Source organism: Heloderma suspectum, chromosome 4, assembly GCF_057233095.1.
Source record: "Heloderma suspectum isolate Gila_16-S chromosome 4, 16-S_ref, whole genome shotgun sequence".
Classification (NCBI taxonomy): Eukaryota; Metazoa; Chordata; class Lepidosauria; order Squamata; family Helodermatidae; genus Heloderma; species Heloderma suspectum.
The window spans coordinates 26,259,047-26,275,968 of record NC_139461.1 but is presented as its reverse complement, the minus strand read 5'-3'; the positions used below and the strand labels follow the sequence as shown (position 1 = coordinate 26,275,968).

Below are 16,922 nucleotides of genomic sequence, written 5' to 3'. Positions count from 1 at the left end.
CCACAGTTTGCTGGAATGTGGTGAAATTTAGGGGGTGGGATGCTCTCAGGGGAAGCCTTCAGATGCTGCACTCGAGAACGGGGGATTTTGGTTTCTTCATGGGAAACTGCACATATTGGCAGAAAGGGGATGGGAGCAATAACTCCATGGCAGATTGCTGGAATGGGGTAAAATTGTGTGTGTGGGGGAATGCTCCCGGGGGAGCCTTCAGATGCTGCACTCGAGAATCAGGGATTTTGGCTTCTTCATGGAAAACGTTACTGTTTCTAGCTTTCAGAATTGTGAATTAGTTACTCTCCATATAATAATATAGTAGCAGGGGAGAGCCTAGACAGGTGCAAGAAACAAGCCGCTCTCATTGGTTGAGCAGTCTCTGCCAGTTCAGTGACGTTCAGTTCTACTGCCCCACCCCACCTGGAAGAATGTTCTTTTCAAGCGCTGTGTGACCTATGAAAACCAGATTTTAAAGGTACGGTACATTCGACTTTTCCTGCTTTGTGTGTCCCTGATGGACCAAAGCCGATGCCATGAAAATCCAGATAATACTCCAATGCACTTCTTATTCTGTTGTTGTGAAGATCCCTCCCCCCCCCCAGTGAATGTAGATGTTTATTGATAATCCTTTGAATGGTAGAATTCATTGGGAAATACCAAAAAACCACGACCTGCTTGCAAATGTCCTAAGAAGCCTCAAGAAACACACGTTTCTGACATTTACCAGTGAGTCTCAAGGCCAACCAAGTGCCTTCACCTAGGGATTGGTGGATTCCCTACCTTCCAGTCCATGGGAGAATCTGCCCTGGGGGGAGGCCATCTGTTCCTCCCCCCTGGAATCCTCCAGAGCGGCTCCACATTGGGAGGATTCCACGGAGCCACACACCGGCTCCGTATCACTGGCGATATGGTAATGGCGGCTGCCATTACCGTGTCGCGGGAAAAAACACAGATGCAAATGGTGTATTGGATGCCACTTGTGGCCATAAAGCCCTCAGTTTAACCTAATTTCAACTGTTTATGGCTCCATTTAGGTAAAAACAGTGCTTTACGGCCGCAAGTGGCATCCACTACGCCATTTGCGACTGTATTCCTCCCAGCGATAGGGAGCCAGCGTGCCATTCCGCCAGAAATCCTTGGGAGGCGGAGGTAAGTGAGCTGTTCCACTGTGGATTCCGGAGGCCAGATTCTTTGGATCCGTGATGGAATTCTCCACGGAGGATCCACAGACTTCATTTGGGTTCGTGGCGGAATTCTCCGCCATCCCTATCTTCACCTGGAGAAAAGCCTCCAAATCATATCTTAGCATACAGACAGGCTGAATTGTTACAGCTCATGCATCTTGCCATGGGGAAATATACAGGAGTTCTGTTTTAGATGTCATGAAAATCTGCAGGGTACAGGTATCTCAAGGGGCTTGTACATCCTGTCTCTCTTCCCCCTTCCTTATGTCCTGGCTAGGCATGAGGCTCAGAGGAAGTGGACTGCACATTGTCACTCACTGACTGTTCTGGGTCATGCTAACCAAGGCAGGACCTTGGATAGCACACTGCAGGAAGTGCTAGCTGGAATTGTCTCCCATAAGGAGCTGTTGTCCCAGCAAAGAAGCCTGGCAGAGCCTGATCTTTCAGTGGCTCCACCCCTGCTAGATGCCAACTGCAGTTTTTAAAGGGCCAGAGTCTGTTTCTGCAGTCTCATGCTACTGCATGGCTGAGGGACAGGAGAAGCTGCAAAGGGTTTATCCTTAGAATCAGATGATTGGAGAACTATGTCCTCAGGCTGGGATGGTATACGAGGGGGTGCCGCGGGCTCCCATGCAGTGGGGTGACCGGTGACCTGTCTGAATCTGAGTCCTCTTCAGGATAATGCAGAGCGTCAGAACCAGGGGAGATGACACCCAATATATCTGCGGCACAGTGCAGATGTCATGTTCCTGATCTCTCACCCATAGCTAGGACATTGAGAGAGTGTCACAGGCTGTCACACTCCTTCCCTCTCTAACAAAATTGGTGCATCATAGTGCGGCATTATATGTCCTGCCATCAGCACCAACCATGGTTGATGCCAACAAGGTTCCTTGGTTTCAAACTCTGTTAAGCATTAACTATGGTTAGCGCTGATGATGTCAAATATCACACCAGAAATGCCCCGTGCCCACTGCTCTTCAGATCCTAGCCATTGTATTTTTATTTGTATACATGTTTCATTAACAGCATTTTTTCTTCTTAGAAGGATAAGTGAGTAATGTTTTCACCTGCGTACTCCATTGCAGTGTACCTGGGAGTGACAAATCTGGGAGCCTATCAAGTCCGCATGACAAGTATATGTGTTCAGTGGCAACTGCACAGGCATACAACTGCATACAGGATAGTGATTGAATCTCTGGTTGGTAAGTCAGTATATCATACCATGTCTATCAACTATTTTCCATTGTTGTTGTTGTTCAGTCGCTAAGTCATGTCCGACTCTTCATGACCTCATGGACCACAGCACGCCAGGCCTTCCTGTCCTCTGCTCTCTCCCGGAGTGTGCTCAAGTTCATATTCATTGCATCGGTGATGCTATCTAGCCATCTCATCCTCTGCCGTCCCCTTCTCCTTTTGCCTTCCATCTTTCCCAGCATCAGGGTCTTTTCCAGGGAGTTTTCTCTTTGCATTAGGTGGCCAAAATATTTGAGCTTCAGCTTCAGTATCTGTCCTTCCAATGAGCAGTCAGGGTTGATTTCCTTTAGGATGGACTGATTTGACCTCCTTGCAGTCCAGGGGACTCGTAAGAGTCTTCTCCAGCACCACAGTTCGAACGCATCAATTCTTAAGCGCTCAGCCTTCCTTATAGTCCAGCTATCACAGCCATATGTTACTACTGGGAAATCCATAGCTTTGATTATACGAACGTCATCAGCAAGGTGATGTCTCTGCTTCTTACTATGCTGTCTAGGTTTGATTTAGCCTTGTGATATGTTCCATGGGGTTTTCTTGGCAAGAATACTGGAGTGGGTTGCCATTTCCTTCTTCAGTGGACCACATTTTGTCAGAACTCTCCGCCATGACCTGTCCGTCTTGGGTGGCCCTGCACGGCATAGCTTATGGCTTCATTGAGTTACGCAAGCCCCTTCGCCACAACAAGGCAGTGATCCATGAAGGGGATTTTCCGTTACCTTGTTCTTAATTAATATTCACTGCCGCCATATGTCAAAATCTAAAAGAACGATTACCTTTCACGATGTGACCCATCTTGCATGGAATGATGGGCAAACCCCAAAGATTTCCCAGTAATGGGCCCAGTCCACTAGGGAGTTCTCCTTTGCAAGCTGTATTGAAACGGGCGCAGCACAGGAGCACAATAATGTGCTTTTGCGCATTTCCCGTTTAGTTCAACATGGTTTGCGCAATTTCTTCTCTATCATCCCCACTCCCATTTGAACTGCATGCAATTTTAAATCAACTAAGTGATAACTTTTGACTTAAAAGTGGTACCTTATCCTCGAAAAGAGTGTAGCAGAGCCAGCTGTGTCACTTCTAATTCTGTACCATACCATCTCTTGTTCAGGCTGTAGGTTGGTACCAAAAATGTGATAGACAGAATGTCCAGGAAGCAGCGCAAGTGAGTCCTGTTCTCCTGACATATCCAGGATGAGTGAATGTGCTTGGAGGGAGGAACAGGATCACAGCGGTAGCCCTCGTCGTCATCGTCCCCCCCCCCCGCCCCATCTAGGCACATCCATTTGAATGACTGCATAAAGTGGATGGACAGTATTCAACACTGCTGGTCCACTTACATATTGATGTGGCGCTAATGTAAGCAACCTCTAGGGGTATGCCAACAGCATAAGCTGGTGTGACTAGTTTTCTGTAAGCGGACTGGCAGTTTTGGATACTGACCCATGCGTTGGCAGCTGTATATATGCAGGGCTGTCTCCGCATTAAAGGCAACCCTGCAAAAGCAGAGTTAACAATGGCAGGAGAAATTCCTACACTTGTAGATTCCATACAGACATTTAATTGTAGATCAGGGATAGATCCTTCTCTTTATGCATTCACTCACCCTTGATATGTTGCTCTATTGTCTCTCTAGCTGCTCCCATTACATAGTGTCTTTTCAGATTAGAAGTCTTCCATTTTCCAGCCTTATCGCACAGTTTTTGTACAGATTGAGCAGTTTTCTTAGTAGTATAATTTTCTTCTCAAGAAGCTACAATACACATATTTATCCTACAGATTTAAATTGGTATAGCTTTCATTCCTTCTATCCAGGCAACACTAGGTACTGTAGCTGTGTGAATAGAGCCAAGAATCCCAAATATAATTCTCTGCAGACTTACCAGTTTATGATTCTCAAGATTCTTTGAGGGAAGCCATGAATGTTAAATCAGTATAAAACCAATGCAATTATTAGTGTAGCCCAATTACTGTAAGTTAATCTGAAATGTATAGGCAAACTGAAACAGTTACATATCTTTAGAGGCTTTTATAGGAGTTTGAGTTGAAGGATATATGTTTGTACTAAAATATCCAGTTCCTAAGTTTCACCACTTCCAGATTCATTTCTATTCAAATGATGATTGAAGATTTCATCAGATGCATGAAGAGCTATCCTTACTATACATGGTAATATACACCATACAATACAGCATAAACACACGCACACACAATTCTTGGAGGCGCTTACAATTTAAAGTGTGCCTTTACTCGCTGTCCTCCACTTTATTATGTTTTACATCTCTAAGAAAATGACAATAAAGTTCTGATCTTTTAAAATTTCCCTTTCTAATTTCAGATGGGACAAAGGGAGAAGTACTACTTGGTGGAGGCACTCCGAGACATTGCTTCTTTGAACTAATTCCCGGTACAGAATATAAAATCACCATTTATTCACAGCTTCAAGAAATAGAGGGATCTGGTGTTAGCATAATGGAGACAACCTGTAAGTGAATTCTTTTTGTCTGTCTGTCTGTCTGTCTGTCTGTCTATCTATCATGCCATCTGAAATTCATGTTGCGGTTCTCAGAATTAGACAGAGGTTCCATCTTTTCATCTAATTTCTTAATTTCCACATGTACCCCCCCCATCTGATATAATAGTGTCAGGGAGTCTGCAACTAGAATAAAGGAATCTCATGACCTAGCCTAGTCAGCTACCTGGGAATTTGTGTGGCCAGGCCTCAGAGCCCTCTTCAAAAACAGAAGGATACAGGGAACATTGTCCTCTGTAACTGGCAGGCAGATGAAGCCTCTGGATTGACTAGGCCTGGCATAACTATTAGGTGCCTGGCCTCCTGCCATTGCCTGGGGGCTGTCTTCATGAGCAATTTGCTGCAAAGTTACAGCAGTCTGAGGTCATTTGTGACAGATGATGTTGTCACCAATCCACTGCCAACCAGCTGCTTCCCTCTTGAAAAGCTGCATTGTCTGAAACTCCTTTTACTCTGACTTTTTTCCCCTGAAAGCGGCTCTCTGGCGGTTTTTTGCCACAGTGTGCCATGTTCCCCCTGCATTAAATCCTAGGCATGCCTCTGTGACCTGGCAGTTATGTGGTCAAGGGGATGGGATGCCCCATTCCCTCTTGTTTCCCCAGTCGAAGTACTTTTTCCCATATCCCCCACCCCCTTCTGTGCATATTTACTCATAAGTAAGAAACAAATCTCACAGTGAATCATTAACATATTCCAATGCTGGATGAGACTCTGTGTAAAGCAATCCCCTTCTGTGCCTGTTTACTCAGAAGTAAGAAATAAATCTCACTCCCCTGCAGTGAATCTTTAACAGATTTAAATGCATATGGAGCCATGGTAAATCACTAAAGCGTTAAACCATTTAAAGGATTAAAGGCTAACTTTAGTTACTCACTCTAAAGTGGTCCTTCCCTTCTCCAAGAAATTGCTATCTCAGTGCTGTGTTTCTTTGATGTTCTGTAGTTTCTCTGTTGTTATGTAAAGTCGCAGTAGTGATCATTTGAGATCAAGGGAACCCTCATTGCAAGCAGGGAGCAGGAGAAGGGAGGGTGTAGAAAGGGGTGTGTGTGGAAGCAATAATTCCATGGCAGAGTGCTGGAATGGGGTGAAATTGAGAGGCTGAGCTGCTTTCATGGGAAGCCTTCAGATACTGCACTTCAGAATCAGGGATTTTGGCTTCTCAAGGAAAATGTGTGCACACTGCAGGAAAGGGGGTGGAGAAAGGAGGCTGTTTCTCACTTCCTAGCTGAGCAGAGCAGAAGAAGCTGCTCTAGCTGGTCTAGGGGCATTACAAGCAAGCAAGCTCCCAGTGAGCGAGCGATCAGAGCGAGCAAACAGGGAGAGCAAAGAGGAGTTTGGCAGAGGAAGTCAAGAGGGAGGTCCCTAACAAATTTTGTTTTCAATTTCTTTTCTTGTAACACACACTTCCATACTAGTGGGACTCTGTTGTTAAGCCCCAGTGAATAGAGGACAAAGCACAGGCTATCCCAGTACCATCAGAAAGCTAGGAACATAAAGGGAATAGAGACTATGGAAGGAAAAGACTCTCTAGTGGTGGTGACCTGCAAGGTGTGTGCAATGTTTGTTTTCTTGCCTGAGATCAACATGGCCTACACATGCAACAAGTGCAAGTTGATTACACTGTTAGAAGAAAAGGTAAGAGGACTGGAGCGGTGGGTGTCGACCCTCCAGGGAATAAGAGAAGATGAAGAGTTTTTAGACAGAATGATGGAACTACAGCAGTACAGGAGCTAGAAGAGCAACAGCAAGCTGAGGCAGAAGAGGAAAATGCTGAGGCGAGGAAAAATGAAGTAGAGGATACTCTATGGAAAAGGGTGACAGGAGAAGAAGAACTAGAAGCTGGTCTGCACCAGTGGAAGAAGTGGAACTATGGAACTGTTTCCAGGTACTTGAGGATGAGACTGGAGGACAGCCTGTAGAGGAAGAATTACAGGGACCCCACATGAGAGCGAGAAAGAGGCTGAAGGTCAGTCAAGCAGAGGCAATAAAACCCAGGCTTACAAGAAGAAGAAGAGAAGAGTATTAGTAGTGGGAGACTTCTTGCTGTGTGGGATCGAGATCCAAGTATGTCACAAAGACCCATGGACTCGCCAGGTATGTTTTCTCCTGGGAGGACGAATTAGAGGCATGACTGAAAGGTTGGTTGCCTGCACTCATAAAGCCCACTGACAGGTATCCCTTTCTTCTCATCCATGTGGGAACAAATGATACCGCCAAGCAGAGATATGAAGAAATCACATCAGACTTTGAAGCTTTGGGAAGGAAACTCAAGAACTTCGGGGCTCAGATAGTTTTCTCATCCATCCTTCCAGTAGGGTTGGCGGAGAATTTCTCCCCGAAACTTTGGGGGGCTGAGCGCCAACGTGTTCGGCCCCCCGAACAAGTTTCGGGGAGAAATTCCCCCCCCGCCCCCCGCACCCCCCCCCCCCGGGACAGGACTTACCTTTGGCGAATGTCCCTCCTGGCGGTGGGTCCAGCCGGCGGTTCGGCAGGTGTTCGTCTGGGGCGGGAGCAGCAGCCGGTCTTTCGACCGGCTGCCGCCGCCGCCATTCCAGTAAAAGAAAAAAAAATGCCCCTGTGATAGGCTACGTGATGATTAACGTAGCTTATCACGGCTAGATTTGCAAAGTCAGCCGTGATAGGCTACGTAAATCGTCACGTAGCCTATCACGGGTGACTTAAAAAAAAAAAAAAAAGCGCATATGGATAATGGCGGCCCCCATAGGGAGCCACCATTCCCGTTCCTTATTTGGTCGCTGTAGTCTACGTAAAGATTACGTAGACTACGGCGAAAATAAGGGCAACGCTATTTGCGTTGCCCTTATTTTTGCCGTAGTCTACATAAAGATTTACGTAGACTACAGCGACCAAATAAGGAACGCGAATGGTGGCTCCCTATGGGGGCCGCCATTATCCGTATGCGCTTTTTTTTTTTTTAAAGTCACCCGTGATAGGCTACGTGACGATTAATGTAGCCTATCACAGCTGACTTTGCAGATCTAGCCGTGATAGGCTACGTTAATCGTCACGTAGCCTATCACGGGGGCGTTTAAAAAAAAACAAAAAAACTTTTGAGTTCGTGGCCGGGCGAGGCGCCTCCTCCCCGGCCTGAATTTCGGCCGGGCGGGGCGGGAAGCCTCCCCCCCGGCCTGAATTTCGGCCGGGCGAGGCGGGAAGCCTCCCCCCCCGGCCTGAACTTCACGGGGGGAGCAGCGAAGCGCCTCCCCCCCACCGCGAACAAGCTTCGAGGACAGGTAAGTGACTTTCGTCCACCCCTACCTTCCAGTAGTTAGAAGAGGGATGGAAAGGGAAAGAAAAATACTCCGGGTGAATGACTGGCTACGAAGGTGGTGCCGACGTGAGAGATTTATAACTTGTTCAAAAAGAACAGGAGGAACAGAAAGGGAGATGGGGTTGCACTATATGTTAAAAATACATATCTCTGCACAGAAACACAGGAGGATGAGCTTGGTAGCCCCACCGAGAGCATCTGGGTTAAAATAAATGGAGCAAAGAATAAAAGGAACATGGTGGTCAGAGTCTACTACTGGCCACCCAATCAAGGAGAAGACGAGGATAAAACTTTTGAAAAGCAAATTGCCAATGTTTCAAGGAAACAAGATATAGTAGTAATGGGGGACTTCAATTTCCCCGATAATTGTTGGGAGACAAATTCTACAAAACATGCCCCCTCCAAGAAATTCCTGACTTGTATTGCTGATAACTTCCTTCTACAGAAAGTGGAGGAAGGAAGTAGAGGATCGGCTATCCTTGACTTGATCCTAACCAACAGAGATGACTTAGTGGATAAAGTAGCAGTTACAGGAACTCTGGGGGAAAGTGGCCATGTTATACTTGAGTTTTTGGTTCTAAAAGAAGCAAAAGCCGAGTTTAGCCAAACACTTACCCTGGATTTTAGGAAAGCCAATTTTAATAAACTCAGAACAATGATAAGTAAGGTCCTGTCAGGAGTGCTTCTGAGCACAGGGAGTGGGAGAGTAGTTCAGATTCTGAAGAACTGCCAGACATGGGGGAGGTATGTTCCCAGGCTAGTCCAGATGTGGCTAGGCAGGCTCCTCAGGTTTCAATAGGGATGGTGGAGAATTCCGCCAAGGATTTCAGTGAGGCCAAATGCACTGGCATTCGGCCCCCCGAAACCTGTGGCGGAACGGCCTCCCACGCCCCGCCACCCCGCGGAATCCCTCTGGGACGAAGCTTACCTGGGGCGGAGGTGGTGGTGGCTCCAGTGGTGTCGGCTGGTCTCTCGGACAGCTGCTGCGGCTGCAAATGGCGGCCATCGTAGCAGCCGCCATTTGCGTCCTTCCAGGCTGCCGTGATAGGCTACATAAATACCTAGCCTATTGCGGCAAAGAGCAGGGGCGCAAACGGCGTAGCAGCTGCCATTTGCGTCCCTGCTCTTTGCCGTGATAGGCTACATAAATACTTTCATAGCCTATCACGGCAGCCAGGAAGGATGCAAATGGCGGCTGCTATGATGGCCGCCACTTGCGGCCGCAGCAGCCCAGCTGCGGCCGGAACTCCGGCTGTGGCTGGCCCCGGCCAGCGGCTCTGCGGACCTGCCGCGGAGCGGAGCTGGCCGGGGAAGATTCCAGGGGGAGGGATGGAGCACCTCCCCCCCACCGTGGATGCCCCAGCACAGAACCAGGTAGGTGTTTCATACATCCCTAGGTTTCAAAGGTCCAGCTGCAGGAGGAAGGTCCCTCTTCACCCCCCACTGTGAGAGACAGAGAACAGGAAGAGGTGGTGTTTGGTGAGTCTGAATTAATAGATGCAAAGGCACAGACGCAGACCCAAGAGGGAGATGGCCGGGGCAGAACTTAGAAGGTCCACCCGATTGGCCCTGCATGAACAACAGTGCTTAGAAGCCTCACGAGAGAGAGACACACCTCCCCCCACCCCTTAGGTTAGGCTAGTGAGCCCACCTTTCTTTCAAACGGTGGGCAACTTTCACAGCCACCTCTTCAACCCCCGAAGGCATTTCCTTGTAGACTGAGCATCATTGAGAATTTGCATCTGTATGACCCTTTGTGGTAATGGATTAAAAGCTGTAGATTGCAGTCTCTTGTCTGTGTTTGATTTTGGCGTTTGAAGTGTGGGTAAAAGGAACCCTGACAGGTACCAAGGAAAGTGACTCTAATGTGAAAAGAAGTCCGAGATGGGTGGGAGTTTTTTAAAAAGGAAATTCTAAAGGCACAATTACAAACAATTCCAACAAGAAGAAAAGGTGGAAGCCAATAGAAGAAGCCCATGTGGCTTCACAAAAAGCTTAGAGATGACCTGAAAACAAAAAAAAAGGACACATATAGGAAGTGGAAGGAAGGCCAAGCTACAAAGGAAGAGTACAGGCAGGTAGCACAGAATTGCAGGAATGGTGTCAGGAAGGCTAGAGTGAGAATAAGCTGAGATTAGCGAGGGATGCTAAAAGCAACAAAAAGGCTTTCTTCAGCTACGTGCATAGTAAAAGACAGAGGAAAGAAATGGTGGTTCAGTTATTAAATAAGGATGGCAAAATGATAACAGATGACAAAGAAAAGGCAGAAGTGCTCAATTCCTACTTTTGCTCAGTCTTCTCCCAAAAGAGGGTCTATGAGCCCCCTGGCAAAGGCGAAGTACAGGCTGAAGGGGCAGGATTGCAGCTTGAGATTGATAGGCATATGGTCAAGGAACACCGAATTACTTTGAATGAGTTCAAATCTCCAGGGCCAGATGAACTGCATCCTAGAGTAATAAAGGAACTGGCAGAAGAACTCTCAGAACCACTGTCTATTCTCTTTGAGAAATCATGGAGGACGGGTGAAGTGCGAGATGACTGGAGGAGGGCTAATGTTGTCCCTATCTTCAAAAAGGGTAAAAAGGAGGATTTTTACTCCTCCTGGGAACTACAGACCAGTCAGTCTGACATCAATCCCTGGGAAAATTCTGGAGCGGATTATCAAGCAATCCATCTGTAAGCACCTTGAAAACAATGCAGTGGTTTCTCGAAGCCAACATGGATTTGTCAAGAACAAATCCTGCCAGACGAATCTGATCTCATTTTTTGATCAGGTTACCTGCCTTGTGGACTGTGGGAATGCTGCGGACATAATATATCTTGACTTCAGCAAAGCTTTTGGCAAAGTGCCCCATGATATCCTGATGAGCAAACTAGCTCAAAGTGGGCTAGATGAAACAACGATCCGGTGGATCCACAGTTGGCTACAGAATCGGATTCAAAGAGTGCTTATCAATGGGACCTTCTCAAACTGGGGAAAGGTAACGAGCAGGGTACCGCAGAGCTCAGTTCTGGGCCCAGTGTTCTTCAATGTTTTTATTAATGACTTGGAGGAGGAGGTGCAGGGAACGCTTATCAAATTTGCAGGTAACACAAAATTGGGCAGGATAGCTAATATCTTGGAAGACAGAAACAAAATTCAAAGTGATCTGGATCGACTGGAGCGCTGGGCAGAAAACAACAGAATGACATTTAATAGGGATAAATGCCAAGTTCTGCACCTAGGAAGAAGACACCAAATGCACCATGTTGGACAGGGAGTTGGGAGATCCAGGTTCTAGTCCCCGCTCAGCCGTGGAAGCTCACTGGGTGACTTTGGGCCGGTCACAGACTCTCAGTCCAACCTACCTCACAGGGTTATTGTTGTGAGGATAAAATGGAGAGGAGGAGGAGGATTGTGTATGCTGCCTTGCGTTCCTTTGGAGGAAAAAAGGCGGGATATAAATGTAATAAATAAATAAATAATACTACAAGCGAGAAGGATCTTGGAATTGTTGTAGATCACAAGCTGAATATGAGCCAACAATGTGATGTGGCTGCAAAAAAGGAAAATGCTATTTTGGGCTGCATTAATAGGCGTATAGCTTCCAAATCACGTGAAGTACTAGTTCCTCTCTACTCAGCACTGGTTAGGCCTCATGTGGAGTACTGTGTCCAGTTCTGGGCACCACACTTTAAGAAGGATGCAGACAAACTGGAGAGGGTTCAGAGGAGGGCAACGACGATGATCAGGGGACTGGAAACAAAGCCCTATGAGGAGAGACTGAAAGAACTGGGCATGTTTAGCCTTGAGAAGAGAAGACTGAGGGAAGATATGATAGCACGCTTCAAGTACTTCAAAGGTTGTCACAAAGAGGAAGGCCAGGATCTCTTCTCAGACATCCCAGAGTGCAGAACATGGAATAATGGGCTTAAATGACAGGAAGCCAGATTCCGGCTGAACATCAGGAAAAACTTCCTGCCTGTTAGAGCAATAGGACAATGGAACCAATTACCTAGGGAGGTGGTGGGCTCTCCCACACTGGAGGCATTCAGGATGAAGCTGGACAGCTATCTGTCAGGGATGCTTTGACTTAGGGGATTTCTTTGTTGTTCAGTAGTTAAGTCGTGTCCGACTCTTCGTGACCCCATGGACCATAGCACACCAGGCCTTCCTGTTCTCTGCTGTCTCCCAGAGTGTGTTCAAGTTCATATTCATAGCATCGGTGATGCTATCTAGCCATCTCATCCTCTGCCGTCCCCTTCTCCTTTTGCCTTCCATCTTTCCCAGCATCAGGGTCTTTTCCAGGGAGTTTTCTCTTCGCATTAGGTGGCCAAAATATTTGAGCTTCAGCTTCAGTATCTGTCCTTCCAATGAGCAGTCAGGGTTGATTTCCTTTAGGATTGACTGACTGGACCTCCTTGCAGTCCAGGGGCCTCGTAAGAGTCTTCTCCAGCACCACAGTTCGAAAGCATCAATTCTTTGGCGCTCAGCCTTCCTTACAGTCCAGCTCTCACAGCCATACTTTGCTACTGGGAAAACCATAGCTTTGATTATACGAATCTTTGTGGGCAAGGTGATGTCTCTGCTTCTTACTATGCTGTCTAGGTTTGCCATAGCTTTCCTCCCAAGGAGCAAGTGTCTTTTAATTTCATGGCTACAGTCACCATCTGCGGTGATCTTGGAGCCCAAGAAAATAAAATCTGTCACTGCTTCCATTTCTTCCCCTTCTATATGCTAGGAAGTGATGGGGCCAGATGCCGTGATCTTAGTTGTTTTAATGTTGAGTTTCAAGCCAGCTTTTGCACTCTCCACTTTCACCCTCAACAAGAGGCTCTTTAGATCCTCTTAGGGTGGTATCGTCTGTGTATCTGAGGTTGTTGATAATTCTCCCAGCAATCTTAATTCCGACCTGTGATTCATCCAAATTGGCATTTCCCATGATCATAGAATCATAGAATAGTAGGGTTGGAAGGGGCCTACAAGGCCATCGAGTCCAACCCCCAATGTACTCTGATGTACTCTGATGTATAGAGATGTACTCTGCATATAAATTAAATACGCAGGGTGAAAATATACAGCTTTGTTGTACTCCTTTCCCAATTTTGAATCAATCAGTTGTTCCATGTCCAGTTCTTACTGTTGCTTCTTGACCCTCATACAGGTTTCTCAGGAGACAGGTAAGGTGGTCTGGTACTCCCATCTCTTTAAGAATTTGCCGCAGTTTGTTGTGATCCACACAATCAAAGGCTATAGCCTAGTCAATGAAGCAGAAATAGACTTTTTTTTGGAATTCTCTTGCTTTCTCCATGATCCAGCGAATATTGGCTATTTGATCTCTAGTTTCTCTGCCTCTTCGAAACCCCGCTTGTACTTCCGGTAGTTCTCGGTTCACATACTGCTGAAGCCAAGCCTGTAGGATTTTGAGCATCACCTTGCTGGCATGTGAAATGAGTGCAATTGTGCGGTAGTTTGAACACTCTTTGGCGTTGCCCTTCTTTGGAATTGGAATGTAAACTGTAGGGGTGGACGAAAGTGACTTACCTGTCCTCGAAGCTTGTTCGCGGTGGGGGGGAGGCGCTTCGCTGCTCCCCCCGCGAAATTCAGGCTGGGGGGGAGGCTTCCTGCCTCGCCCTGCCGAAATTCAGGCCGGGGAGGAGGCGCCTCGCCTTGCCCGGCCTCAAACTAAAAAGTTAAAACAAAAAACAAAAACGGCCCCGTGATAGGCTACCTGACGATTAACGTAGCCTATCATGGCTAGATCTGCAAAGTCAGCCATGATAGGCTACGTAAATCGTCATGTAGCCTATCATGGGTAACTTTAAAAAAAAAAGCGCGTACGCTAATGGCGGCCCCCATAGGGAGCCACCATTCGCGTTCCTTATTTGGTCGCTGTAGTCTACGTAAATCTTTACATAGACTACAGCGACCAAATAAGGAACGGGAATGGCGGCTCCCTATGGGGGCTGCCATTATCCGTACGCGCTTTTTTTTTTTTTTTAAGTCACCCGTGATAGGCTACGTGACGATTTACGTAGCCTATCACGGCTGACTTTGCAGATCTAGCCGTGATAGGCTACGTTAATCGTCACGTAGCCTATCACGGGGGCGTTTTTTTTTTCTTTGATTGCAATGGCGGCGGCGGCAGCCGGTCAAAAGACCGGCTGCCGCTCCCGCCCCGGACGAACACCCACCAAACCGCCGGCCGGACCCGCCGTCGGGAGGGACATTCGGCAAAGGTAAGTCCCATCCCGGAGGGGGTGCGGGGGGCGGGGGGGCGGAGAATTTCTCCCCGAAACTTGTTCGGGGGGCCGAACACGTTGGCACTCGGCCCCTCGAAGTTTCGGGGAGAAATTCTCCGCCATCCCTAGTAAACTGACCTTTTCCAGTCTTGTGGCCACTGTTGAGCGTTCCAAATTTGTTGGCATATTGAATGCAGCACTTTAACAGCATCATCTTTTAGGATTTTAAATAGCTCAGCTGGAATACTGTCATCTCCACTAGCTTTGTTGTTACTAATGCTTCCTAAGGCCCACTTGACTTCACTCTCGAGGATGTCCGGCTCAAGTTCAGTGACCGCACTATCATGGCTATCAGGGACATTCAGATCTTTCCTGTATAGTTCTTCTGTGTATTCTTTCCACCTCTTCTTAATCTCATCTGCTTCTGTTAAGGTCCCTTCCTTCTTTGTCCTTTATCATGCCTGTCTTTGCACAAAACGTTCCCTTGGGATCGCCGAGTTTCTTAAAGAGATCTCTACTCTTTCCCATTCTATTGTTTCCCTCGATTTCTTTGCATTGTTCATTTAACAAGGGCTTCTTGTCTCTCCTTGCTATTCTCTGGAAATCTGCATTCAGTTGGGTATATCATCCCCTTTCTTCCTTGCTTTTCGCTTCCCTTCTTTCCTCAGCTACTTGTAAAGCCTCATCAGACAGCCACTTGGCTTTCTTGCATTTCTTTTTCTTTGGGATGGATTTAGTTGCGGCCTCTTGAACAATGTTACGCACCTCTGTCCATAGTTCCTCAGGCACTCTATCAGGTCTAATCCCTGAAATCTATTCCTCACCTCCACTGTATATTCCTAAGGGATATGATTTAGGTCATACCTGAATGGTTTAGTGGTTTTCCCTACGTTCTTCAATTTAAGCTGAAATTTTGCAAGAAGCAGCTCATGATCTGAGCCACAGTCAGCTCCAGGTCTTGTTTTTACTGACTGTATAGAGCTTCTCCATCTTTGGCTGCAAAGGACATAATCAATCTGATTTCGATATTGACCATCTGGTGATGTCCATGTGTGGAGTCGCCTCTTGTGCTGTTGAAAAAGAGTGTTTGCTCTGATCAGCGTGTTCTCTTGGCAAAACCCTTATTAGCCTTTGTCCTGCTTCATTGTACACCAAGGCCATACTTGCCTGATTTCTTGACTTCCTACTTTAGTGTTCCAATCCCCTATGATGAAAAGGACATCTTTTTTTGGTGTTAGTTCTAGAAGGTGTTGTAGGTAGGGATGGCAGAGAATTCCACCACGGATCTCGGTGAGAACGAATACCAGTGCATTTGGCACCCCGAAATCTGCGGCGGAACGAAGCCCCTGCCGCCCCAACCCATGAACGGATCCCCCAACACATGAAAGGTGCACGAAACGGAGGACTTACCTGCTGCCGTCCGTGTTGACTTGCGAATGGCGGCCGCCCTGCGTTTTAAATATGGAGCACTTATCTGCTGCCTTTTGCGTCCCTGCGGAGGCCATGATAGGCTACATAAGTATTTACGTAGCCTATCACAGCAAGCAAAAAAAAACACAACGCGTACGCAAATGGCAGCGGCTACGGCAGCCGCCATTTGCATTCTCTATTTTTCGCTGTTTTATCCTACGTAAATATTTACGTAGGCTATTATGGCGAAAAAAAAGGGGAATGCAAATAGAGTAGTGGGCGCTATTTGTGTTCTCCTTCCCCCCCCGCCGTAATAGCCAAGTAAATATTTATGTAAGATAAAACGGCGAAAAATAGGGAACGCAAATGGCGGCCGCCGTAGCTCTTCCCATTTGCGTATGCTGTTTTTTGGAGGTGGGGCCTGCCGTGATAGGCTACGTAAATACTTACGTAGCCTATCATGGCAGCCTGGCTGGACACAAATGGCGGCCGCTATGGCAGCCGCCATTTGCGTCCGCATCAGCCCGTCCGCAGCCGGAACTCCAGCTGCGGACGACCCTGGCTGGCTGCTGTGCAGAGCCGCCGTGGAGCGGAGCCGGCCGGGCAGGATTCCTGGGGGGAGGACCGTATCGCCTCCCCCGCATCGAGGATTCCAGGGGGAGAGATGGAGCGCCTCCCTCCCCACCGCGAATCACATCCGCGAAAAGGTAAGTGACATTTGTACATCCCTAGTTGTAGGTCTTCATAGTAGGGATGTACGAAAGTCACTTACCTTGAACGAAATTTGATTCGTGGGGGGGGGGAGGCGCTCCGTCCCGCCCCCCCGAAATTCTGGCTGGGGGGGAGGTGCTCCGTCCCTCCCCTCCAAAATTCTGGCCGGGGGGGAGGCGCTCCGTCCCTCCCCCCCCAAATTCTGGCCGGGGGGGAGGCGCTCCGTCCCTCCACCCCTGAATCCTGGCCGGCTGGGCTGCAAATGGCGGCGGCCGTAGCCACCGCCGTTTGCATCCCTGCAGTCAGCCGTGATAGGCTACGT

The 16,922-nt window shown here is 47.7% G+C and overlaps 1 protein-coding gene across 1 annotated transcript in view; it reads left to right on the top strand.

Moving 5' to 3' along the window:
- The window catches only part of COL14A1 (collagen type XIV alpha 1 chain), a 208,779-nt gene that overhangs the window by 96,562 nt on the left and 95,295 nt on the right, over positions 1–16,922 (top strand). The window contains exons 23-24 of the mRNA XM_084848878.1: positions 2,267–2,383; positions 4,771–4,917. Coding sequence (XP_084705004.1) covers positions 2,267–2,383; positions 4,771–4,917 — 264 coding nt within the window. The remainder of the gene's footprint in view (positions 1–2,266; positions 2,384–4,770; positions 4,918–16,922) is intronic.